Source organism: Ambystoma mexicanum, chromosome 14 (genome assembly GCF_040938575.1).
Source record: "Ambystoma mexicanum isolate Mex_15411 chromosome 14, UKY_AmexF1_1, whole genome shotgun sequence".
Taxonomy (NCBI): domain Eukaryota; kingdom Metazoa; phylum Chordata; class Amphibia; order Caudata; family Ambystomatidae; genus Ambystoma; species Ambystoma mexicanum.
Window position 1 is genome coordinate 38607524 of NC_090940.1, and position 26370 is coordinate 38633893.

At 47.1% G+C, this 26370-nt stretch overlaps 1 protein-coding gene across 6 annotated transcripts in view; it reads left to right on the forward strand.

Annotated features, from left to right (window-relative positions):
- Window positions 1-26370, forward strand: part of HEATR5A (HEAT repeat containing 5A) — a 704366-nt gene that overhangs the window by 253578 nt on the left and 424418 nt on the right. For all 6 annotated transcript variants that reach the window (XM_069638471.1, XM_069638476.1, XM_069638475.1 and 3 more), the window contains exon 14: window positions 15159-15268. In XM_069638471.1, the coding sequence (XP_069494572.1) occupies window positions 15159-15268 (110 nt within the window). The remainder of the gene's footprint in view (window positions 1-15158; window positions 15269-26370) is intronic.

Genomic DNA, 26370 nt, shown 5'->3' on the forward strand with positions numbered 1-26370 from the left:
CTGCCCCGCTCTCTCCCTCCCTCTCTACTGTGCTAGTGGGGTTTCCTTTCATTTTGGGGGTTTCACCCCAGAATACCCTTTGCCCCTTCAACCCTTGCCTGCCTAAACATTCCCCCTCAGCCCTCTCCACACAGAAACACACAAACAAAAACACGCTTACACATTTACACGCCGTTAAAGATTTTCTTTTTGCAACTTTCCCTTCATAGATTCCGATAGCACCCCATTCTTTTTGCTCTATTTTTGATCCTGTCCTGACCTTTTGAAGGGAAGTGGAGCTCTTGCCTTGTACTGGCTTGTTATGGGGAATCTGATCAGTCCATCAGACTATCACTACTGGGAAACTTTGTTTCCCTTTTTGAATAATTGTACTTTTTAAAATTGTACACAGCATCTTCCAAATCAGTGCAATGGGGATACTTTTGTATCACCTTAGCTATTTACACATGGGAGTTTTGGATATGTGCACCTTTAACCATGATTGTGGAGAAGGAGGGAAGGTTCCCTCTTCAAGCTCTGCTCCAGAAGTGGACTGCGGAACGTGTTTGTAGAATGTGTCTACGAGGGTTTTAGCCCTAACCCTAAATATGTGCATATCGGACTAATATGCGTTAACATAGAATATTATATGCCTTGAACTGTATTCTAATTTGGACGTGCTGGTACACTGTGTCACCTATTGAGTTCTAAATCCATTGTGTCTGCCATCACGCGTCACATCTCTGTACGCCGCACTGTGCGCATCCACTCATACTCTCATCTGTGTACCGAACAGTGAAATTCCTATACTAATGCTTACTAGTAACTAGTGTTTCTCATTGTGCCATACACTGGTCTCTTAATCCTACCATCATCCATGTGCGACTCGCACTTGTATGCGTCATCATAAAATAGTACATGCCCTGGACGGTATTCGAATTTGGATGTGTTGATACTGTGTGCCCTAGGAGTTCTCAAATTATGATTCGTCTTTCCAGTGCGCCCACACCCAGGACCTACACTCTCAACGAGGCCCAATCCATATCTACGTATGTTACTGTGTAATAACAACCTCACTCAATAATTGAAGTGACCTTGAGTGCTGCAACCACTGTCTAACTACAATGTCCAACTCTGACCTTTCTCATAGGTATATTATGACCTCCCCACCGCTATATTGTGAGGCTCAGATCCAAGTAGGAGAATGGACTAATCCCGCCCCAAGTACGCACCGACTGCAAATGGCACGCAGGCTTCCCAACTCAAATAAGATTCCACCCACTAACTTCCTGCGTAAGGGGCACCCCTTCATATTTACGAATACCCTGCATGTGAAGACTACTGACCACCAGGAACCACAGAATACATCTCCACCCCGATGCATCCCGTCCCACTTGACCCCATGTCTTAAACACAAACAATCGCCTCCTCCAAAAATTGCAACACTGCCACCCTGTCCCTCACACCTAGAGTTTAATCACATCCCCACAGAACCCATGCCGACACCACTCATCAACTCACATCTAAGTGCATCAACTTGCTGTGGAATGCTACAACCCCCCTGGGCCTTCCCCCAAGTGATTCAAGAGAAGCCTAATAAAACCAATCCATTGAAAACCATCTCAGAGGACACTGCCCATGCAGACAATACTACTGATATTAAAGGTGCCCTCATCAATGCCAGATTTTCCTTAGCACACGCCTTGGACATAGCAGACCTTATCAAGACCAATAATTTGGATATCCTCACGGTTACTGAAACCTGCCTGCATTCTACAGCAGGCCTTGCCCTTGCAATGGCTATCCCGGATGGGTACACTATCTTGAGGAAAGAAAGAACAACATCCAAAAGAGGTGGCGTGGCGCTCATCGCCAAAAATAACATCACTCCAAGAGAACCAACCAACCAGTCCTTCCCATCGGGAAAAGTGATCATACTCAGAAATCTGTCTCTGCCACCTGCACCCTCCCCCTCCCCCTGGTCTACAAACCACCAGGCCCTAAGTCATCATTTGAAGGGGATATTGCCACCCTCCTGGAAACCAATATGAAACCGTTGTCTAAAATAGTAATTCTGGGAGATTTCAACCTAGGCCTGAATGACCCGACAGACACCCAAGCTAGCCTTCTGGCTACCCCAATAGAATCCCAAGGTTTCACGTATCGCATCTCCCTCCCAACGCATGACAATGGACGAATATTGGACTAGTTAGCGGACATTAACGGTGTCACGAATGTACTGGCCAACAACCCATGCCCATGGTCGGACAACAACGTCATTCTATTCTCCATCGCCACATTAACCAAGCCTGAGAGACTGACCAAACTTACTTCAGCCACGCCATCAAGAATCCAGAGGAACATTACTCCACATAACATGCTCCCTCTGCTACTACCCATAACTAGCCATCCGCCCACTAACCTAGACCGGTCCACCATGGTTACAATTTATAACCAAACTGTCCTAGCCGCCATTAACTAACTAAGTTTCTCCCGTGGCCATCCGCAAAGTGAAACCTATTGCGCATACTAACTTAGTTCACTCTGAGCCTAAAAACCATGTGCTCAGCAAAGAGAACTGCTGAGTGTGCATGTAAAAAACACCCTCACACACAAACAAGGCTCACTTCAACTCCATAGCCTTGGAATACAAGGAAGCTACTATCAAAGTAAAGGGCAACTCTTATAACCAAAGAATTGAGGATGCTCAATCGAGCACCAGGGAACTCTTCTCTATGCTTAAGGAGCTTGAATGACCCACTCTAGCACCAGAACACTGTATCAAAGATCGGCCCTTGTGCACGAACGTCCCAAAGGCCCTCTCAAACAAAACCTCACTTCTACAAAACAAAATCGGTGCCAAAAAAGCTAAATTTACCTGAGGCACCCTACCACTCAACTCGATTATTGTACCTCCATTGACTGTCCACAAATTTGAATTTGCCCCTGTGTCCACTGACGAAACTATTCAAATCATTAAAAGTCTGAAGCCGTCAAGATGTCAAGCGACACATGTCCTGCCACCTTCATCAAAGACTGCGTCAATGAGCTTGCACCCTTCATCACCACGCTGATCAATAATTATTTCTCGTCTAGCAAAGTGCCAGATGATCTGAAGGAAGCTTGGGTACTCCCCTGACTTAAAAAAAACACTCACTGGACCAAAATGTTTTCACCAACTACTGGACTATCACTACAGTGCTTTTTCTCCTGAAAATACTTGAGAGTAGCATACTTATAGATACAAGAATTCCTTGAATCTAACAATCTCATAGGCCTCTGGCAGTCAGGCTTCCGCCCTGGCCATGGAACCGAGACAGCTCTTCTAGACCTTAAAATCCAAATGGACCAAATAAAAGACAAAGGGGACCTAGCGATTCTCCTCTTACTTGATCTGTCGGCAGCGTTCGACCTAGTTAATCATAATATACTTTGTCAACACCTTGCCGTAGCGGCTCACTTCTCGACCAAGCCCATACAATCGATTGAATAATTCCTTTCTAACCACACAATGAGTTTTTTCCACCAGCTGCACCAGCCGCTGTCTCTTGGGAGTAGCCCAAGGCTCTTGTGTCTTGCCCACTCTGTACAACGTGTTCACCAAGCCTCTCTTTGACCTAGACAAATTGGGTGTCACGTATACTACCTACGTGGATGACACCCAATTACTCCTACCAATCACCAGAATTTGATACAAACTCTAACTTACTAAACACAATCTACCTCACTATACAAGCCTGGATGGCGCAACACAATCTGTCTCAATGATGATAAAACTGAACTACTCCTCATCGGTAGCCAATCTAAACTGACCAAACTACCCCAACTATACAAATCCTTCATTGACGGCAACATAGTTACGGTAGCTAAAGAGGTAAAAACCCTAGGTATTTATTACATTGACTCTTCACTCACACTAACCAGACAAGTCAACACCATTGCCTCTTCAGCAGCTTACACTACTCTGAGCCAGTAGACCCTTATATCCTACAGTCAACTTTACTACCTTAGCCAGAGCACTTATCAAGGATCGACTACTACAACTCCCTCATTGCAGGTACCAATGCCCAAAAACTTAAATTACAAATAATGCAAAATAATGTCATCAGAGCCGCTCTTAACATCCCTAAACACGGACGCATCTCCACTGCCAGATGTAACGTCCACTGGCTCCCAGTCAGAGATTGGATCAAATTCAAAACCCCTTCCCTGACTCACAAATGCCCACACCATAGTGCCCCAGACTACCTGGTAAGTCAGATCTTGAACAACACAGTCCATCAGACCCACCCGTTCAACTTATGAGGGCCAAGCTGCCATCCCCAAGTTCAGGCGACAGAAAGCGAGCGGTTCAAGCTTCCCGGTGATTGCGACCAAACACTGGAACTCCTTTCCTGTGGCCTTGAGGACTGACCACTCTCTATGGTCGTTCCGCAAAGGCCTCAAAACCTGGTTGTTCGCCCAAGATAGTAATTAACTTAAGGGCCACTGTAGCTCAGACAGCCATTATCCGTTACCTACACATTCTTGCCTGAATTCTTTAACTACAACCTATGCAACTGCCTCATGTCTTGCTTGTAACTATCTCTGCGGTAAGTGACTTGTATACCAACGTAAAAGAACTTGTATACCAACGCAAACAAACTTTGTTTTGTAACCTTTATTGCTACTTGCGTGACATAACTATATAACTGTACAGGTATGCAATTACTGTAAACTCTTTTGTTATAAGCAACCTCTGTAACTGATTTCGTAAGCAAAAAGCACCTAAATGGTTTTGGGCTATGTGCGCTATATACATGACAAAATAAATGGACAAACACCTTCAATGCCTCTGTCTTCACCCGGACCACAAAGAAGGGGATTGCGAGATCTGCCTCGGATTCTCCAAGAGAACGATGAAGGATCACCACAGTAGACTGGTGGCGTGGCTGAGCGACAAGGCCTCTGGCCCGAAGCAGGGTCATGCCTCACCCATGGCTTGCCTAGTCCCCGGACTGGGCTTCGTAGTCCTTTGAGGGCGCTCCATCTGTGGGGGCCCAAGACAAAGCCAAGTACCGCGAGTCAGTTTCCGTCTGGGGCACAGAGCAAGCGGGTTCTGCGATGGGCAGGGCGCTATTAACCTTACCATCTGTCTCCATCCCCAGCCATCGATCCAGCTCCTCAAAAAGGAAATCGCCCACACCGGCTAAACTGCGTGAGAAGCCTAGGGTGGGAGAAAAGACATCCGACCTGCCCAAGAAGGCACATGCGGCGCAGGAAAAATCATTGTCGACGATTGAGATGGTGGCGGCCACTCTCTCGAAGGCCAAAGGTGCTGACCCGGTGATGGTAGCCCCGACTTTGCCCAGGGTGTCCTTATCTCTGAGGAGGGAGGCCTCTGCTGGGGCGGTGGCAAAGACACCGGAAAAGAAGATGCCTTCGCTAAGCCCGGTTCCGACCACTCAGGGTGCAAAAAGGGGGGGGGGCGATGAGGTCCCAGGCCAGCCACAGGCCGTACCCCAAGACATTAATGTTTTTTCCTCGGACCAGGAGTCCATACACATGGTCCACGAGGACGAAGGCGGAAACGGCGACGCGGAGCCTAGTAGGCCGACTGCCCCGACTCCGCCTAAAGATGCATCTCTGGACATCCTTTTGACCCTGCACATGTTGTCAGAAATCCAAAAAAGGATGCTGCAGTCCCTGGCTGCGGCCCCAGTGGCCCCGGATTAGCCTCCAGAAAAAAAGAGGCAGCGCGATCCAATGCCCCTCATCAACCTCCACACCCGCGCCAGATGCCCTCCCCACCAAAAAATCCGGACACTGGGACGACCAAGGCGACGATGGATGACAGCTACCTACTCACGGCGGGCAGATCGCCGCAGCCAAGGGCATCCCCACTGGATGAGGTGGGGTTGTTTTATGCCATGGTCGCCAGAGCTTCCGAGCTCTTCCAGCTGACAACCGAGGAGACCAAAAAGGAAGGCTTCCTATACCTATACCAGAGGCGCAAGGCCAAGAGGAAGACCATCATGGTGGTGCCCTTCCTGGACGATATGTGGAAGGAAGGCCTGGCCCTATTGAATTCAAGAGAAGGGTACAGAAAAAGTACCAGGTGCCTCAGACAGAACCCAAGTGCCTGCGGTCGCTACCGTCGCCGGACTCTGTGGTATCGGCGGCTGCAAGGAAGAGATAGTCTAACCCCTCATCATCCTCGGTCCCTCCACACATAGAGGGGAAGAAGTTGGACGCCATGGGGAAAAAGGTCATCTATTCCACGGAATCGACCGTCAAAGCAGCCAAAGCACTGGCGAACCCAGCCAGGTACGACGGGGAACTGAGGTACAAACTGGCCCCGATTCTGGAGTTCTTGCCCAACGACAAGTGGGTGGAGGCGATCGCACTCCTCCAGGAATGGAGGTGGCTTCGGACCATGCCATCACAGCGGCCCTAGACCTCGCTGACACCGATTTCCGACAGATGGGGAACGGTGTCTGCCTCCGTCGTCTAGGCTGTCTGAAGGCCACCAAGTTCTGCCAGGAGGTCCAGACTAGAGTACTGGACATTTCCTTCTGGGATAACTTCTTCGGGAAGGCCATCAACGAGTCCTTGCAGGCCATCAAGCTGGATACGGAGACGACTCGTGCCCTGGGTACTCTCCAGCAGCACCACTCTTTCTTTCGCTCCTCCGGAGGAAAGTCGGGCAGATCGACGAAAGATTTTGGTGGAGGCTCCTCGTCGTACCATTGGCCCTCCCGGTCCACGACCCACAAGGCCTACAAGTCGGAACGCAGGTGCTGAAGCAGAACTGAACCGGCCAGGATGTCGGGACCCCACCCATTCACCCCGGTGGGAGGCCGGCTGACAGGATTCCTCAGCGAGTAGGAGAATATCTCCATCGACAGATGGGTGCTAGATGCTCTCGCAACGTACATACCCTGGAGTTTCAGCAAATGTGTCTGTGAATCCCTCCGGTGACCCAGCTGGAGCAGCACATCCCTCAGCTCCTGCAAGTGGTACGGACCAGGCTTAAGAAGCGGGTGATAGAGCCGGTTCCAAGACGACTCCGGGGCTCCGGACTCTACTCCAGATACTACTTAGTCAAAAAGAAGACATGGGACTGGAGGCCCATCCTAGACCTGGGGCGTCTCAACAAGTTTCTCAAGTCCCAAAAATTCAAGATGCTCACGTTGCAGCCCGTGCTTGGGCCAGTTGGAGAAAGGAGACTTCTTTACGTCGCTGGATCTGGAGGACGGCTACTTCCACGTCCTCATTAACAGGATGCATTGAAAGTTCCTACGCTTCGTGGTGCAGGGAATGCACTACCAGTTCAAGGTCCTCCCTTTCAGACTAAAGTTAGCTCCCAGGGTTTTCACGAAATGCCTGGCACCAGTGGCAACCCATCTACGTCTGAGGGATACACGTGTACCTGCACCTCAATGACCGGCTCATCTGGGCCAACTCAAGAGAGGTAGCTGTCAAACGCACAGAGATGACTGTCCGGCTGCTGATCTATCTGGGGTTCGCAATACATTTTCCAAAGTCCTGCTTGACACCATTGCAAAACACGCTGTTCCTAGGAGCCAAGCTTCACACGGTCTCCTGCCTAGCGTTGCCCTTGGAGGAGAGGATAGCGGCCGTGCTGGGGAAAATAATACGGCTGTTGTCACTGAAGACCGCCATGGTGCAAACCATGAAGTCACTGTTCGGCATGATGTTGTGCATCAACCTTATTCGGCTCTGCAGGCTGCTGATGCATCCTCTTCAGGAGTTTCTGGATGCCCGCTGGATACAAGTGTCCGGAAGCTTCACGGACAGGATCCCGCTCGACAAGGAGTTTCGTTGAGCATTGTGGTGGTGGGGCGTACACCAACATCGCTCAGGGCACAGGGTTTCAATACCCCCCCCCCCATACCTGGAAACGGTCACCCAAGGACTCTTCCCTGGAGGGCTGGGGAGCCCACACCTGACGTTTGCATGCCAGAGGCCTTTGGCCGCCAGAGGAAAAGCATCTCCACATCAATATCCTGGAGCTGTGGGCTGTGTTCTGGGTCCTAAAGTCTTTCCTTCAGTCTGTGAAGGGCGAGGTGGTGAGGATCTTCTCGGACACCACCACGATGTTCTACATCAGGAAACAGGGGGGCACTCGATCCCCAGCGCTCTCCAGAGAGGCTCAGAACATATGACACTGGGCCGTCGACTAAGGGATGTTCCTTGTCCTGTTTACCTGGTTGGAGTCAAGAACACCATTGCCGTCTCCCTCAGCAGGGAGTTGCGCTCCTGCCACGAATGGGAACTTCGGCAGGACCAGGTGGCCCGCATCTTCGTCAAGTGGGGCAGACCCCTGATCTTTTTGCAACAGTGTCAAACTCCAAATGCCAGAAATTTGCTAGCAGGTTCCACCAGCTGAGGAGCATGGGGACTCTTAATTCCCGTGGGACGGCCTGTTCCTGTATGAGTTTCCCCCGTTGCTATTCCTGTTGCGAGTCATCAACTCAAACAGTGCTGATGCAGGATGATACTCGTTGCCTCGCCGTGGCAGAGGCAGATTTGTTACCCGGACCTTCTCAGCCTGTCAACATCTCCCCCGGTAAGGCTGCCAGTGGTCTCGGATCTGCTCACCAGAGAAGGAGGCGCATCCCTGCATCACGACCCAGGATCTCTGAACCTGATGGCTTGGCTCCAGCAGCCCTAGAGTTTGGAGGATACGAGTTGCCAGTGGACTGCAGGGAGATCCTTGCCAAAGCCAGAGCGTTGTCAACTCTTAAGTGCTATAGTCACAAGTGGAAGCGTTTCACTACGTGGTCGCAGAAGATCAACTCTCTGAGGGTCACGGCCCCACAGATTCTTCCGTACTTGTTGTCCTTGGCCAAGGCGGGGTTGGTGCACACCTCTATCAAGGTGCATCTGGCGGCTATCTCCCGCTACACCAGGCCTCCAGGAAGATCTGTGGTCCCACCGTCTCGTCAAGGAGTTCCTCAAAGGACTGTTTTAATGCTTCCCACCGGTGAAGGCTCCTGCCCCGGCGTGGGAACTCAACGTGGTGCGGACGTGGCTCATGGGAGCTCCCTTTAAGCCTATACATCAGGACCCTCTCGTTCCTCTCGTGAAAAACGGCTTTCCTCTTGGCCATCACCTCTGCCAGGAGGGTGGGTGTGATCCAGGCCCTATCCTGCAAACGGCCATATTTTTTTCTTTCCACGAAACAAGGGTGGTGCTGCGGACGCACCACTCCTTCATGCCAAAGATTCCATCAGAATTCCACCTCAACGTGCCTTTGGTGTTACTGGTGTTCTTTGCGAAACCTTAGTCACCAGCTGAGAGGACCTTACACTTGTTGGACGTCGCTTGTGCTCTGAAGTTCTACATGGCACGCACAAAGAGTTTTCGGAAGACGTCTCAACTGTTTGAACGTTGGACGGTTAACCATGCGAAGGCCTTGTCCAAGGCTTCCACCTCAAGGTGACTCCCTGGTTGTATCACGCACTGTCATCGGTTGGCGAACCGACTGTTGCCCGGCCGTCCGAGAGCCCATTCCACCAGACAGATTGCTGCGACGATGGCGTTCCTGTCTGGTGTTACACTACTGGACATTTGCAGGGCTGCTACGTAGAGGTCCACGCACACCTTCACGTGATGCTACTGGGTCGACAGGGATTAACACCCCTCTCAAAAGGAAGAAGTTTGAGGGATTCACTAGGGTGGCAGGGCCAGATGTACTGGCAATACAGGAAACAAGCACCTCCTGAAAAAGGACCAGGCTAGACTCTAAGGGGCGTCTCCCAGATATTTTTTGCATTGGGCTTGACGAAAACCGGAGTAGCAGCAGTGGCTATCAAGACTACCCTGGATTTCAGGGTCTTGAAGATCAAAAGGGATAAAGGCCACAGGTACATGATCAGGGGGAATACACGGGAGCAGCCTACACCATAGCCTCAGAATATGGACCCAACACTGGTCATGAGCTATTCATGAGGGGATTTCTAGGGGAACTGCAAGAAATTGCGAATGGACACATCCTATTGGGGGAATCTCAACATGACGTGGCATTGGGGCAGGACAGCGCGGGGAGGAACGGGAGGTGGAGCGGTAGCGTGGGCCCTACTGCAGGATATGTTTGAGAGTAGGGGACTAAGGGCTGTGTGGAGGGGATTGAAGGGAGAAGAGGAGGGATACACATTCTTGTGGGAGTTCTTGGAACACAGTCCAGAATCGACTTCATATGGGTATCGGCTAACCTAATGGGGAGGGTGAAGGATGTGGAGGTAGGCCCTCTGGGGATAGTGGATCACAAGATGGAATCAAAGAAAAAGAATTTGCAGGGACGCAAATCGGGGGTATGGAGGTAGAAGATCCCGGGGTAGCTGCTGAGAGATCCAGTGATACGGGAGGAACTGGGAGATGAGATGAAGGCTTTTTTGAGCTTAACAAAAGGTTAGCTACAGGAGAGGGCATTAGCTGGGATGCATTCAAAGCATCCTTGAGGGGGGAATTCATATTGGCAAGGGCACAAAGAGAGAAACAGATGAAGGCTCTAGAGGTCCAATTAGAGGAAGAGGTGGAGGAGGCCAGGAAAAGGGCGGGAGAACCCCCTAAAAGAAACACACTCAAGGCCTACAGGCAAGCTGTAGGGCAACTGGGGGTCCACTGAACAAAAAAGCAGCGGGTGCACTGCTATTTGTCAGGCAAAAATAATTCGCAAAAGCCAATAAGGCTGACACGATGTTAGCGCGAATACTGAGGGGAGCAGGGGGTAAGCATACAATTACAGCCATAAAGGATGAAGGGCGGGGGGCCCGCACAGAGTAAATACAGGAATGTCTGGCCAGGTACTATGAATACCTATACTCTTCCCAAAACCCTCTGAGCCAACAGCAGGACTTCCTGTAAAAAATACAGCTGCCTAGAAGTGGACATGGCATACAAGAATTATTAGGCCAGGAGATCACTGAAGAGGAGGTGAGGAGAGTCATTGAAAAATTACCTGCGAATAAGCCTCAGGACCAGACAGCTACACGGCTGTCTTTTTATAAAACCTATGTGTCACTGCTAGTTCCCCAATTGACTCAGCTTTATAACACCTTTAAAACAGGACGCATTACATCTTCCATGGAAGAAGCTAAGATCAGGCTCATACCCAAACCCAATAAAGATCCCACGGAATGCACCTCATACAGGCCTATAGCGCTCATAAATGTAAATGCAAATATGTACACCAAAATTCTGGCACACAGGCTAGAGGGGTACCTCCCGTCACTGATTCATCAAGGTCAATCGGGCTTTGTCTTGGGGAGACAAACAGCCGACAACATCAGGAGGGTGGCACACTTAGTGGAGTGAGTCCAGAAAATGGCCACTCCCTCGGTCCTCTTATCACTAGATGCGGAAAAGGCATTCAACCAAGTAGAGTGGTCCTTTTTATTCAGTGATGGGGGGAAAATGTGTCTGGGAGGAGACTTCCTAAAAAAAAAAAAGAAAAGAAAAAAAAAGAAAAGAAAAAATGGTCCAAGCCAATTACCACTGACCGGTAACACGCTTGATGGTGAATGGATCTAGATTGCGCCCAATTCGCTTGTAAAGGGGTACCAGACAGGGATGCCCACTCTCCCCACTGCTGTACGTAATCTATCTAGAGCCTTTGCTACAATAGATATGGTAGCCTGGGGAGGTTCAGGCGATACCCTTTGGGGGTAATCAACACAAAGCCGCAGTGTTTGCCGATGATATGCTCTTGTCGCTGACCAGACCTAGAGAAACTATACAAGCATGTAGGGAACTGCTGGAGAGATTTGGGGAGGTATCGGGCCTCCAGTTTAACCTCAATAAATCTGAACTAGTGAACCGAACAGTGGGGAGGGGAGAAACTACAGAACTAAAGGCATCATCACCTTTCGTGTGGAGCCCAGGGGGAATCAAATATCTGGGTGTCAAAATCACACCGACTTTGCCGGGATGGTATGCAGCAAACTACCCGCTCATATTAATGGCAATTAGGAAGGACTTCCAAACGTGGAGGAAGCTTAGAATCTCTTTGGTGGGAAGGAGGGCGACGGTCACAATGGATACACTCCCCCACCTGCTCTACCTATTCCAGGCAATCCCGCTGGCACTATCCTCCAGTCTCTTTGGGGAATTGAGGAAAATGACAAGAGTTCATATGGGAGGGAAAGAGGCCAAGAATTAGCTGACATCTCATGATGAGGCAACACAACTGCGGGTGATAAGAGAATTATTCTCTTATGGGTTATTAGGTCTCGCTGGATCGAGCGGTAGCGCAACACGATCTGAGAGAGTTGTTGTGGCTGCCGCAACAACATAGGCTGAAACACATGTACCTGAGCGCCATCACCAAACTGGTAGTGGACACTTGCGATACATTAGTGGGGAAACATGGAATCATGATCTTCCCTTCACCCCCATCTTTAACAATGGGGACTTCACCCCGGGAACGGAACAGGGAACCTTTAGACAATGGCGGGAGGGGGATACAGGACTTTTCAGGACATGTTCCAGGGCCAGAACATTCGCTCGTTCAGAGTGCAAACAGGAATTTGGGGTGGAGGAGGACGAGAGACTTGGATATTTCCAACCAAGTAACTTGCTAATGAATACAGATGTCCAGGCTGTGGCAATCCGACAGGTCACCCCATTTGAGAAGTTCTTGCTAACACATGATGGGTCGAAGGGCTGGATATCAAATTTATATAGGATTTTGGATGCTGTGCCCCTGCGCCGAATGGCCATGCATGGCTCACTGGGACCCGATGACTAGGCAGGAAATCACCAGGGAGGAGTGGGAAAGTTTGTGGAGACTGATACTTTAAGTGGCGCGGGCGTCCCAACTCCAGGAGACCTGGTACAGGATCCTGTACGGGTGGCATTAGTCTCCTGCCTATCTCCGTAGCATATATCCAGATGTGTCTGGGGAATGTTGGAGGTGGTGTGGGAAAGAGGGTACAGCATGTCGCTTATGGTGCAAATGCCCCAAAATCGAACCTTTCAGGAGGGAGGTACTACAGGCACATGTACAAACATTTGGGGCAGGGGCCGGAAGATCCCCAGAACGAGTGTTGCTGAGGTTGAAAAAGGCAGGGAGGAAGGAGAAAGCAAGTGCCGGGAGAAAGCACGGGTTGTACTGACGTTGGCAGCAATGACTCTTATTGCGCAAAGATGGAAAGGAACTGTCATCCCCACGATACAAGAGTGACTCCGCAAAGTTTGGGATCTGGCAGCGTTGGAATGGGCTACATATGCAGTGAATAACAACGTGCCGAAATTCGCCAGTGACTGGGGCGAGACTTTAGTGTTTTTGAAAGAAGACTTTAGGGCTCAATGGTACCCACAACACCTAAAACGTTTGGACCTACACTGAGTAAACCCCGGTGAGAGACCCACGCAAGAGGAAGGAGACACCGAAACCTGTTTTGGGGGGTGCAGGGTAGGGGGAGAGGGGGCAGCATAAAGGGAGAAAAGTTTAACATGTAATATCAATAAAGAGAATTAAAACGAAAATTGCTGAACTCGGACATGGGATGGTGGGTTATTCAAAATACTCTCGCACGTCCCTTTAGGTCATTGTCAGATTCTGCAGGTCCCCTTCTACTGCATTTCACCATTGCTTAACTTGTGGGTAATGAATCCTGCTGTGCTTTTTTGGTCCTGGGGCTGCAGGGTCTCCAACCTCCACTGGGTCTCCACTGGTCCCCTGGGGGCGATTGCTTTCTTCTTGGCTACTTGTGGGAAGGAACTGGCACTGATCTGGCTTTTTACAATAACCGCAGGTCAGCCTACAGACCTTGTCATGTTTCCGATGAGGGAACTTTCTAGAACTCCTACATGTGACACTGGAAGGTACATAACTAGACTATGGTGTTTTCCTAGGGTCCCGCTAAGCGCCCTGGAGTTCTTCACCAAGCCCTAGATTTTGAGAGACTCCTTGATTTATTAGATATTTTAAACTTTTTGTATTGCACTCTGGTCTAAGGATATACAATATTTCACTGTGTTGCTACGTTTTCCCTTCTTGAACTGTAATGTTAAGGAACTGTAACTAAAATACATCCTGGATTTTCGTAGTCGTCCTGGCTGTGTTTGGCATTGACTAAATCTATAACTTAGTTATGTGCATATTAGAGTATAATCATTTAGAATGTAGAAATAAACCTGTGCTAAGTTCAGTGTGGCACCCTTGGAGCCTGCACATGATGGAAATCACTGTCTAATATTATCTAGGCTTCTATTTAGAAACTCCCCTCTGGAAGTCCATATGTATTGTGTCTGCCCCCGGGTATTGGTCTTACATTTTAGGGTGAATGAGTTAGGCTTTAACTGGCCATTTACTGCTTTTTGTTATTTTTTTTAGGTTTTTTCTTTTTTTTACTTACACTATGTTCTGCTATACGTTAGTGTAACCTGAGGACTTATTTTTCCTATCATAAATATTTTGTGTGACCTTGGAAATAGTGTGTATATTTTTCAGTATAGCAATGTGGTGAATTCTTGTGTGGTGTCCGTTTGAAATAACTGTACCTCCCTGGTAGCCTACCTTCCTCGTTAAGCTACGCTTACCATTGGAGAGTCTGCTCTCTTTTGGATGGCACACTATGCCAGTATTGGGTTAGATTTGCACAACGCTCACCAGAGGGTTGTTCAAATGTCTCCCTAACACGTGTTTAGAAGGCAGGGGAGTTGGAGTTCCTTTGTCCGCCTGCAGATATGTATGCACTTTGGTTTGCTGCTCTGTATCACTTCTATTTCTTGTGGAAGGATTGAGGTTTGCGCACATCTTGGATGTGTAGCCGTTCCTTCTGGGGCCCCTGTCCAGGACGGCTTGTAATTTTCAGAGATGACACACGATTTTGGCATGGGGCCTGTTGTGGTGTGCATTCGGTCTCCTTTAAACAATTACCGGCACACAAACCTTGCAGTACTGCGCTACTGTTAAAAGATGCCGGCCCAAATGCTGGCTACCCTCACTCTGTACAGCGCTCTGCTGCTCTCAAGCTAGGTCCATGCTTTAAACAATCAAATACATTTTCTTTTAAAAATAAATACGTTTGTGCTAGACACCTGCAGTAGTTTGGGGGAAATTAAGTGTAATAAAGGAAGAGCAAGGATAGACCGGAATGAAAAGAAATGGGAGGGATGTTGCCAGTCCTCTGTCATCCAGCTGAATGCTTTCCCATTTTCTATTTCAGACTCCCATTGCTCCAAAAGGTGTATGGAAACCCATTAAAGATGGTGTCAGTGACGTACCGGCAGAGACTGTACGAGTTGCTGGCACTGCTTCCACCACAGACTTATGAAGGTGGGTATGGATGGAACGGTCCTTGGAATGATTCAGAGCAGGAACACCCATAGTCCCAGCCTTCTCAAGTACCAAACACCCACTTGTGCGCATGCGCTACCTCCTCCAGTGATGTTGTGGACACTTTCAGCACAGTTTAGTGATCTGCTCAGCCGGGGCTTCCTGGAGCACTTGTTCTGCATAATCGCCCCTCTCTTTAGAGTAGATATGGTATTTGCATATCTGGTTGGTGAAGTAGCCTCAAATCCAGCGACGTTTGGACCCTCTGGTCCTTCATGCCAGGATCTTCATTGATATCACAATCAACATAGCAACGAAAACTCTCCTTGCGTGTTAAAATCTTAAACTACTTCCCTAGAGGAAACAAGAGATATGACAGGCAAGTAGCCTTACCATGGTGATACGAACAGTGACAGTTTTTGTCACTTTGGACAGAATTTGTGACCATGCATTGATTTGTTTCAATGTAATTTGGCTTTTCCTTCCCTTGGGAAGTGCTTTCCATGTCAATGTATAGCAGTGTTATTTCCATTTTACTAGAGCCTGCTATAATCCCTCTGCCAATTTGCCCCTTTTTTCCACCTTAAGGGTGTATGGTCCTGGCCTGCCCATAATGCTCCCATGCCCAAAGTTACTTCTTGGGCACCCTTTCCCCCCACTTAGGATGATTATATCACCCTACATTGGTTTTAAGGAGTAGGTTGGTGTACTGTACTTTAGTTTAGGCTTCATCAGGGGTGCAAGCCTTTTGACTGCATTGGTTGCCCAATGTGCCTTTTTGGTGGCGCTAGGGCCGCAATTCTTTTTTTAAAAATACGGCTTTTGGCCATTTTGTATTTTAGGGTTCCCTTTATTCAGGGTAACCACGAGGAAGCACAAGGCGGTCGTTCTGACCATGTGGGCTCTTTGTGATCCTACAATGCATCATCCATACTAGTTTTTAATTGGTTTCAACCAGTCTAGGTCCCTAAGCCTTCCCTCTTACTTCCTGTGGGGTGGTGGTCTAAGCTACTTCCTGTGGGGTGGTCTAGGCTGAGTGCGGTCCTACAAACAAACAAGTATGGTATATGACCATCTGCCCACAGACTCCTCTAGTGATTGGTGGGCTGGACTTTGACCAGCCCCTTTTTTCAGCTGACTTACGGCCATGTTTCCCCCTCTTGCTGTTATGTTCTGCTACTTGGAAGAAGCAGGTCTACCGACCTGCTGAAAGCTTTTCCCACTGATTCTTGATGATTGTAACCCTTACTTGGCCAATACTGGCTGAGTACAATATCCCGATTACACCTGCTGCCTCTCCTCATCTGCTGGGTCGTACCTTCCATGCTAAAACAGTTTTATGGGACATTTACAGCTGATTCCTGCTGTTTAGCGCCAGGATCTTCCGTTTGAGTGTGTCACTGCTATCACCTGGAATCCTGCTGGAACACCAGACCCCTCTTGATCTGCTGCTTGGGACATCTGAAGTTGTTTAGTCATTCTCCCTGTGCTGGGATCATTTTCTGCTGGGCTGCCTCCCTTCTTTGTCCACCGAGAGCCATTTTCGCGGGTTTTCTCTTACTCCCAAGGTCTTCCTTGCTGTGTTCTTTTCTTCAAGTTTGAGGATCAACTTTGTGGGTAGGCAGTTGCCTTTCCTTACTTGTGAGGGTGGATGTTCAAACCCATGTCAGCTAATCCTTTACACCGCATGTAGGAAAGAAGCCTCTACTTACCCGGGTTGTTTCACTGTGCGGAAGATGTTTTAGTTGAAACTGCCGACATGAGCACTTGCCTCTGGGTCCCGGCGTGGGTGATCAATATAAGGTGCGATCCCTCTAGACCGGAGTTGAGTTTCTTCGAGGAGCGTCTCTACCACATTTTACCCTTGACTTGCATTGGGGGTCCTCCTGCTCTGCTGCATCTTCTTCTGGCACATATGATTCATCATTTGACCTCTCAACATCTTGATTGGAATCTCGTAGGGTCTTCCCTGGGGTAGTTTTCTGTGGAATCCGTACCTACTGGGTAGAGCAGACTTGACTCCATTAATGCGGAGGGCCCATTGACTATCCCGTTGATTCCAATGGAACTTTCTACTTGTACTAGAACTCTCTGAAAGTGGCTCTTGGGATACTTGCGTCACCCTGAACATTTCCCTGTACTCTCAAAGGGTTCAGTGAGCTGTGGACTAAGAATTCCAATTTTTGGACTTAACCTTGGATTTGATGGTTTTTGAAGTCCTGCTCTGCACGTCTCTCATTCTGAATGTATTATTGCACTGTAGCTAATGTTTGCAACTGTGTGACTAGTTTTCCATGAAGTGTATTGCGAAGGTAACTGTTTCTAAATTATAGCTTTAGTTCTTGGAGCCTTTGGCTATGGTGTTAAAATATTTACTACCCTTTAGTACCATATTTAATTACCATGATTGCATTTGTATTCTTTTATTTTGTTGTACTATACTCTGGAGGGGCAAAACCCATGTATATGTGTTGGCTTAAGGGCTTTTTAGGTTGTTTTTTCTACTGGTTGCAATGTCTAGGTCCCTTTTTTCTCTCCCATTCCCTTCCTATATGTGTTAGTTTCTGGCCACCTCGTCTAGGACTTTCCATATATGAAATGGGTGGGTTGGGTCTTTAGTACACTGTACTTAATTGTGCAGGACAGTTGAGATGGATTTTCAGCATCAACCCTGGCGGAGGACTCTGAGAGGCCGACCTATTATGGTGAACATGAAACACACTGAAGTCCAATCAAACACAATCAAGGCAGGTAGCAGAGCAGTAAGGCTTGGACACAGGAGGGTGTCCGAGTGGTCTAGGGCAACAATGAGACACACACACAGCACTCCAATAGTTCCAGTTAGACCTAAGATGTACAAACATATACAGTTATTTATTTGTCCTTTAGAATACACTCTACGCAATTAAACTTTCAGGTAATTTTTGACACACCACTATCTTACAGATGTATACATTCGTCATTGGGGGTTCTGCTAAGACAACAACACTTTACCTTTAGAAACGATTATGCAAGTGAAGAACAACACGAACTGTGTCTGGTAAAGTCAGTTAGAAAATAGAGCAAACAGGAATTTAGAGCTGTTAGGGAAGATTTCTCTTTTAGCAACTTTCTGTGAGGAGCCAGGAATGAGACTCGGACCCACGGGAGTCATGGTTTTGGTCAACTACTATTAAAATTAAAGGGGTTTAGGGAAATGCCTCTGTCCCTGCTCGAAGAGGTGTTTCTCTACCTAAAAGCAAAACTAAGGGTCTGTACCTGTCACAATATCCAAAGCAAAACCATCCCATGTCCAAAGTACTATTCTGGCCCTCACATTCTAACAAAATTAACTCTAAGGTGAAAAGGGTAATGCATTTGGTCTTGAGTAGTTTTGTAAATGTTCAAAAAGGTAAAATGCATAACTGCAACAAAAAAGTTCCAGAAGGATTGAGATCCTTGTTCCAGAGGGTGGTTCCCTTCCCCTGGATTTCTCTTACTCTGTTTTTATATTCAAAGATATCGGTTCCTTGAGTTTTTCTTGATAAACAACACAACTAGTACACAAAGCTTAACGTTTTGTCTTTATCTTGTTGGGATACCTGGTGTACTCTCCTGCCAAATTTCCCTCCTGTTCTCTTGATCAGCACAGCTTTTGCTAGTCCCGATATATTTTTCTCAGAAGCTCTTTGGGTGATGTATTTCTTACACACTGTCCAGCCTGTCCTTGCCTGGTGTGCTTCCCTACCAGGGCTTTTCTTATATGAACACACTTGTAAATGCCTGGTATACTTTTTGATATGTTGTCATGCTGCATGGGCCTTTTCTGCTGGTGTGGCATTCACGTTTGCCTGCTGAGCTGCAGGGCTGTCTGCCGTGTGCAAGTTCCCCTCCTCCTGAAGCCATCTCAGCTGCAGATTCCACTTCTTTGAAGGGTGATTGGTCTATCTTGGTCATCGTTGGCTCAAGATTCAAGCCCTTAGTTGACTGGATCCTTAGTTTCGTCCTGTGAAAATAAATGTTACTTACTGGATTGTTCTGCTATCCTGGAACAGTGCTTTCAGGAACAACCCTGTAAGTACTTGCCCCTGTGCACTGGGTTGATGGGTAATCCAATACCCATTCCTGCCATTTGAAAAAATGGGACTGGGTGAACAATTATGTACACCTGCAGACACTCCACAATTTTAATCAAGTGGCACAAATTTCCCACAAGTTCATGAAACCTCAAAGATATCTGTTGCTTTGCCCGGATTGTGAGGTGCAGCGATTTAGGTTGCTAATGCGCACAAACCAGCGCCCCGTGAGATCCATCTGTGGCGGCCAATGAAAAATTCCTAAAGATGACAGAATATGCAGAGTTTGTAAAATACCAGAATGTATTGAAATGGTGAGACATCTGTAGACTGAATGTCCCAAGTTAGGACACATCTCTATGACCTTATTAGGCCATCTGGTACATGATTGAGTCTATAAAAACCTCAAAATGTTGAACCTACTGTTTAAACACAGAATGCGGGCCAACATACACAGCTCTATATAGAGTATGGTGTCAGGTTAAAATACATCTTCAATACGTATCCAACTAAATTGCTAAAGGAAAATTGATACTGCTGTGGAAAATTTGAATATTTTTAATCACTAAGAATGTTTTGAATATCTATATCCCCGCAACCCACACCTCATTCAGGGTTCCCTGTGGGAGTTTTGTTCTGCAGGTCCCCTTTAAACTCATTTCCAGAATAGTGGTGGCTGAGTCCTGCTCTGCTTCTTGACTCATGGGCCTCAAATCCTCCACTTAATAACTTCTTCTTGGTCTCAACAGGTGTCCATTCCCACAGGTACCCAGAAGAAAGCAGTTGACACCAATGAACTGGGCCTTACCGCGGTTCGGCCTACAGACTTTATCCTGTTTTGTTATGGGGCTCCTTCAACTTTTGTGATACTGGAAGGTTCTTAACTGCAATTTGGCATTTTTCGGAGGTTCTGGAGTTCTTGACTAAGCCGTATAATTTTAGACACTTTCACTGTGCATTTTTAAATCTGTGTATTGCACTCTGGTCTAAGGATATACAATGATTCACTGTGTTGCTGCTGTTTCCCTCCTTCGTGTGTAATGTGCCCTTCTGGCCTTGGGACTGTCTTCCTCAAATATATCCTCTACTTTGGTAACCCTCATGGCTGTGCTTGGACATCGTGTTACCACTTCTAAGTGCTATACTTTTATTGTGTCCATATGTTTTCAGGATGATTTATTCGGTCTGTAGAAGGAAACCTGTGGTGAATTCTGTGTATTTGATGCTGACTGGTTGTTACTCTGTGTAATATAATCTGAGGCTCTTTTGTTGGCTTTCGTCTGCAAGCCTACATGTCTGTCTACCACCAGGTATGTGGCTTGTGTTTTAGGTGAAAGAGTGAGTTTGGCATTATGTGTCAGTTTGCTGTGTTTTGTTGAACAAACTGTTAGGTTTTGTACAGTCAATTCCCCCAAAACATTCCAGATCGGCTCTGACATTCCCAGTCCCCCCCCCCCACCTACATGGATCTGTACCATTCCTTTGTCCCCCCCTTCCTGTTAACTCCCCCCCCCTGCGCTCTACTATCCTCCGCCCAGGAGTTCCGCTTAGGACACTTCCCCCCTCCCCATCTGCTATACGCTTACACTGTCTCTGTCCTAGCCCACCTCACCCCCAACCTCTCCAAATCATCTCATATTTCCTCTGGCACCCTCTATTCCCATCAGTATTCTCACAAGGGCTTTCCCACTGAGCGGCGTCAGACCTTCCTACTAAATGGGAACAGAATGCCTATCATCAAGCAAAAGCAAGGTCACTATAAGTAACACGCATATATACCCCTACTCAAAATGAAGGACTCTTGCTATCTACCTGAAAACAGATAGAAAGAGATAGCACTTGGATCAAAAAATTATGTCCTTTATATAAAATACATGTCACATTTATTAATACATCAGAGCGCAGGTCTAACCACCTGGTAAATCGTATGAAAAAATTATACACAAAACATTGTATTTGAATACATCACACACTGATGGTTATTTCCACCTATTTTCCCACTATGTCCATATTAGATAATATGGACATAGTGGGAAAATAGGTGGCCACTATGTCCATATTAGATAATATGGACATAGTGGGAAAATAGGTGGAAATAACCATCACTGTGTGAGGTACAGTCATTGTTACTGACCTGTGTATTTGTATCTGTATTTGATACTTTAATTGGTCTAACACGCACCGGTCTCTCAGGTCGCTTGCCAACTCAACGGCTGTGTGCACTTTCTTGTTTTGCTATTTTGATTCACGAGTCAAGGTTAGTACCACAGGCTTGCCCTCGCATCCCTAACTCTGTCGTTCACCCGGGAGGGTCGCTGGCGTCCTTGGAACACAATTCAATGTTCACTTATGGGATCTGTCCTTCATCCGTCTTTCGCAGTCTGTCTGAGGCAACAACCTCCAATAGGGAACCCTTAGGGTTTTCGGCCCTCTGCTCTCGTCCCTTGGGCTGTTGCTTTGCTCCAGTAGGTGTGCCCTCGTCCCGGAAGTTCGGCTCGTACTCCGCCTTGCTCAGTGAGTCTTTAGGGGTTGCCTTTTATTTGCATCTGGTATCAGATGTATGCACTTAGTGTAAAGTGCCTGACTTTGCCTGACCCGTTTAACAGGACATGTCCAGTAATATGTGAGAGAATTAGTCTGGTTGTCTCAGCCATCCTCTTCCTCTGCCCAGTGTTTGTGAAAAAGGGGCGAGGGGGACATTGGGACTTCAGAAAATAGGATGGGGTAGTTGAACAAAAAAAGGGGGGGGGAATACTGCATCTTGCCATCGGCTGCCTCACCCCCACACTCCGAAGACCCCCTTACCCAGGTGATCCTCCCTCACCGGTGCACCCACAGGAACTGGATCCAAAAGCGATGGCCGTGTCCTGGCCACCTGGATGACAAGTCTCTGAGGACTAGCGGGTGAGACACCCTTTGGTTTCTCACAAGGCCCACTGAAGAACACCCTCAGCCGACCACCAGCGTTCTCGGTTCTTCCTCCTCTCAGGTTTGTGAGACTTGTTTGAAGCTGCCACTTCGGGTGCACTCCACACCTGCAGCCTATCGTGGCTGGTCTTGACCAAGACCATCGTTTATTGTTGATAGTCACACACTGTTCCTGGTGCTGTTGTAGCCCATTGTCGGAGTCCTTTGTTTCTTTTCCTTCTTTTTTTATTTTTGATGTGGTTAGTCTATTTCAAACCTTTCATAAAAACCATCCATTACATTCCGTCATTAAATCAATTTAACAAACCAATATTTGCAAAGTTTCCAATTACCTCTCCTTTTAAAAAAAAAAAAAATAGACATCCACAATTTAATTTTACACTCGCAGGAACAAACATTTCCTCCATTAATCTCATTGCTGCCAATATAATCGAATTGTTACCTCCTATTATAAACATATCCCACCATTCCTGCAGCGTTAGATTTTTATAACATTTAGGCACATCGCTCATAATTTTCCTCTCCTCATGGCCAGACCATTACACTCTGTCAGTAGGTGCTGAGAGGTTATTTCCTTGTCATGCCTCCTACATTATCTGCAGGAGTAATCGTTATCCTGCATTTGCCTTCTCATATGCAGAACTTGTCTCATTGGCAACATTTTCAGTCTAAGCCACATAAAGCGATCCCTATATTTGAGACTCAAACATTTTACCAGATAGTTGGGCAGTTGATTTAACAATCTCCTCTCATGCTACAGATTCAGCAGACGTCTGTATGAACTTCTTTGTGCTAGAGTATCTATCCAGTCCATTTGCTTTATCTGTAGCTTTACCTTGTCGGGATTGGCAATGAGGGCTGTTTCCATTTGATTGAGGGTCTGGAGCCACTGCCTACAGGTGCATTCCCAGGTGTCCAGAATGCATTCATGCCCATTTTATCCCCTCGTTCTTAAGATTTCCGATGGGGAGGGCGACGTTCACCTCTATACATTTTCAAAACAGGCACAGAGAGCTCCATCTAATCATGGAGCGCAAAGATTTAAGACCTAATTCAAACCTGATCAGGGTAATTGGAAGAGATTTGGGAAAACCCAGGAACCTCCAACTTATCCCAGAACCTTTGGGGTATGTGGGAAAATGATTCTGCTCCATATATAAGAATCCAAATTACTTTTAAGTCCCCAAAAAGTTTTTATGGGTACCAAAGTTAATTTACTGAATCTTTTATGGATCCTTCTTGTCTGGGGAGCCAGTCTTACAGTCTTCAATCTTAGACCCTCCCTCCAAGGATTCTCGCTCACACTACCGGTGAATGGGACCCCCAAATATACAATGGATTCCACACACTCAACCTTTGTCGAACCCACCACAAAGGTCAATTTGGGTTTATTCCTATAGGCGCTCAGGAGTACCATCATTTTAGTTTTCCCATGTTTATTCTCAATTAATTTGCCTTTAGGTATAATTCTAGGTGCTTCAGTCCTCTTTGTAGCCCTATCGGTAGTTGGTTGGTCAATAAGAACCAAATCATCCATGTATAACACCCACGGAATCACTTGTTTTTTTTAATTTTGGGGGAAGGCCTCAACTCCCACCTGACTGGATTCCATATCCGACAGGTACAGATTGAATAGCTCCGGGGCCAAGGGACAACCCTGTTTCAGACCCCTCAACATTTCAATTGCTTTCGTACGTGTACCCTTAAGAGACATCCTTATTTGGACTGTGGTGGACAAATAGAGGGCCTTAATTGCCTCCAAGTCCTGCAGACTCTGCCAATTCGACAATTTCTCCCATAACCTTTCTCTACTAATGCTGTCGAAGGCTTGCTTGAGGTCAATAAATGCTAGGTACACTTTCAGTTTGGTCTTAATAGACCTCAGTTTCAAGCTGTTAAGAAGAAATAAATCGAGACTGGTGCCTACCCCTATGACGAATCCGGTTTGGCTTTTATCGAATTGCTCAGTCAGTCGCCCAATCTTTTAGATGTCTCAACAGAATGGACGCTAAGATCTTCCCAAGGGTGTCAAGAAGGGCTATGCGCCTATAATTGTTAGGATTGTCTCGAGCGCCCTTCTTAAAAAATAGGGATGATCAGTGCCGCCCTCCGAGAGGGAGGGATCTCTCTGGCCTGCAGGATTTGATTAAACGGCACCCAGCCGAAATCAGCCCAATCCTCTGGGTTTTGTTTCAGCATGATGTTGTTCAGCCCGTCGGCTCTGCAGCTCTGGTGGAATTCTGCTTCTTGATTAAAACCACTATATCTTCGATGTCAAACTCAATGGACCAAGGAGAGCCTGATCTAGTTGGAGTACAAAGGTCCATTGGTGCTGAGGTGGCAAAGAGATCAGTAAAGCACCCTATCCATGCCTTCTCTGAAACTGCTGGGATAACAGTGGACATTTGTAATGTTGTATTCTTAAGTAGCGCTCAAAGATCACGTGCATTCTTATTTGATATTATTCTCATTATCATTTCCGCATCCGCTTGGAAGGGTTGGGCTTTTGTCGCTAGCAGCCAATTTGTATATTGCTGCTTGCGTTTCCTTTTTAAGGCAACATTATCACCAAACTGGAGACGGTCTATCCTATGAAGATCGGCTCTAAGGGTTTTCTTAGCCTTTCTCACTTCTTTGTTTGGGTAATGCAATCTCTTAAAATCTTGTTTGCCGCCCGGATTAGATTACATTTGGAAGCTCAACAAGACACTAGAATGGTCTACCCCTAAATCACTAGATTCCATAGCAGTTTTATACTGGGTCGTAATCTTGTGGAACTCCCTAGGAAGTATTCACAGTCAAGTCCCACCCTGGTTTATGTGCATTTCGGCTCCCATCCGAACATCATTCATCCTCCCATCCTTTAAGCGTAAGAGATAGCGACCACTATCTCCCATCTGTCATTTGATTAATAATTAACGATTCTAGGTATTTCAGAAGACCTCCAGATACAAAATAGTAATCCAGGTGAGCTTTTTGGGAATCACGTGACAATGTAATACTGGCTGGGATATCACCTCTCAGGCCACAGTTTACCATTGAAATGTCCCCACAAATTCATCATCCCCAATCCCAGCAGGATTCCAATATAGGTTGAGCAGGACCAATAACCATGAAGTTTGTCAGAAACCCTCTCCCAGTGTAATGGCACTAACGGAACAAAGGGATTTGGATTATTTGTTTCCATGATCTTAAAGTTTTGCCCCAGTTTCACCAGCGTCAATAGGCAGGCTGAAGGTCTTTGCGCCGGTCTCGTCTGGGCCGGATTTAGCCAAACTTCAAAGCCCTCACAAATTGACTTGGAGGACAGCCAAGTTTCCTACATGCATAATATATCCTAATTGGAGAAATTCGGGCCAGCATCATTGAAAAGGTGCCCAAAGCCTCTAGTATTCCATGAGGCCAGATGTAGGGAGACCTCTTCCTGTGGCTCTAGGAGTTATGAGCCCTACGCCTGCCAAACACGACCAGTTGGCAGGAGGCTCTGTCGGACTGCTATTTCCCCGGCTCATCTTCACCTTTCTGTTTATACCTGTGGCTTGATAAAAGGTAACTTTTAAAGATGTTGCCTGATCCCCTGTCAACACAGAGTGATTGGGATTGCACTTTGATCTTGAAGAGGGAACTTTTGTACCCACCCTCGTTTTTTAATTATAGTTATTTACGGACATGCCTCCCGGAGAGCCATTCCATTGGCTAGCACCCGTATTCCTGGAGAATTGAGACTTGAAATTGGTACAATCAGATAATTCAAAATCCTGAGGTAGAAAGTCTGAACACGCTTCCAATTTTTCAGCATTATAGAGTGTAGATGTATAATCACCCAGTCGAGGCGAGCTTCGTTTACGAATGCCACTATTTTAATATCCTCCGGAGAAATTAATCTGAGTTTAGGCAAACAATATAGCAATTTTAGAACCTTTTTCTTGTTCATGATTAGGCCATCTGTCTCTGAAATTAGCCTCTCAATCGATACTTGAAATGGTACTGGAATTTTCAGACTCAACGGTAGCCTCCTGTTACCCTCTTCACTCTGGCCTATGCGGAAAGAGGGAGGAGTGGTAGCTCATTCTTTTTTCTCCACCATGATTCTCTTTTGTTCAAGCGCCTGGAAGTTGG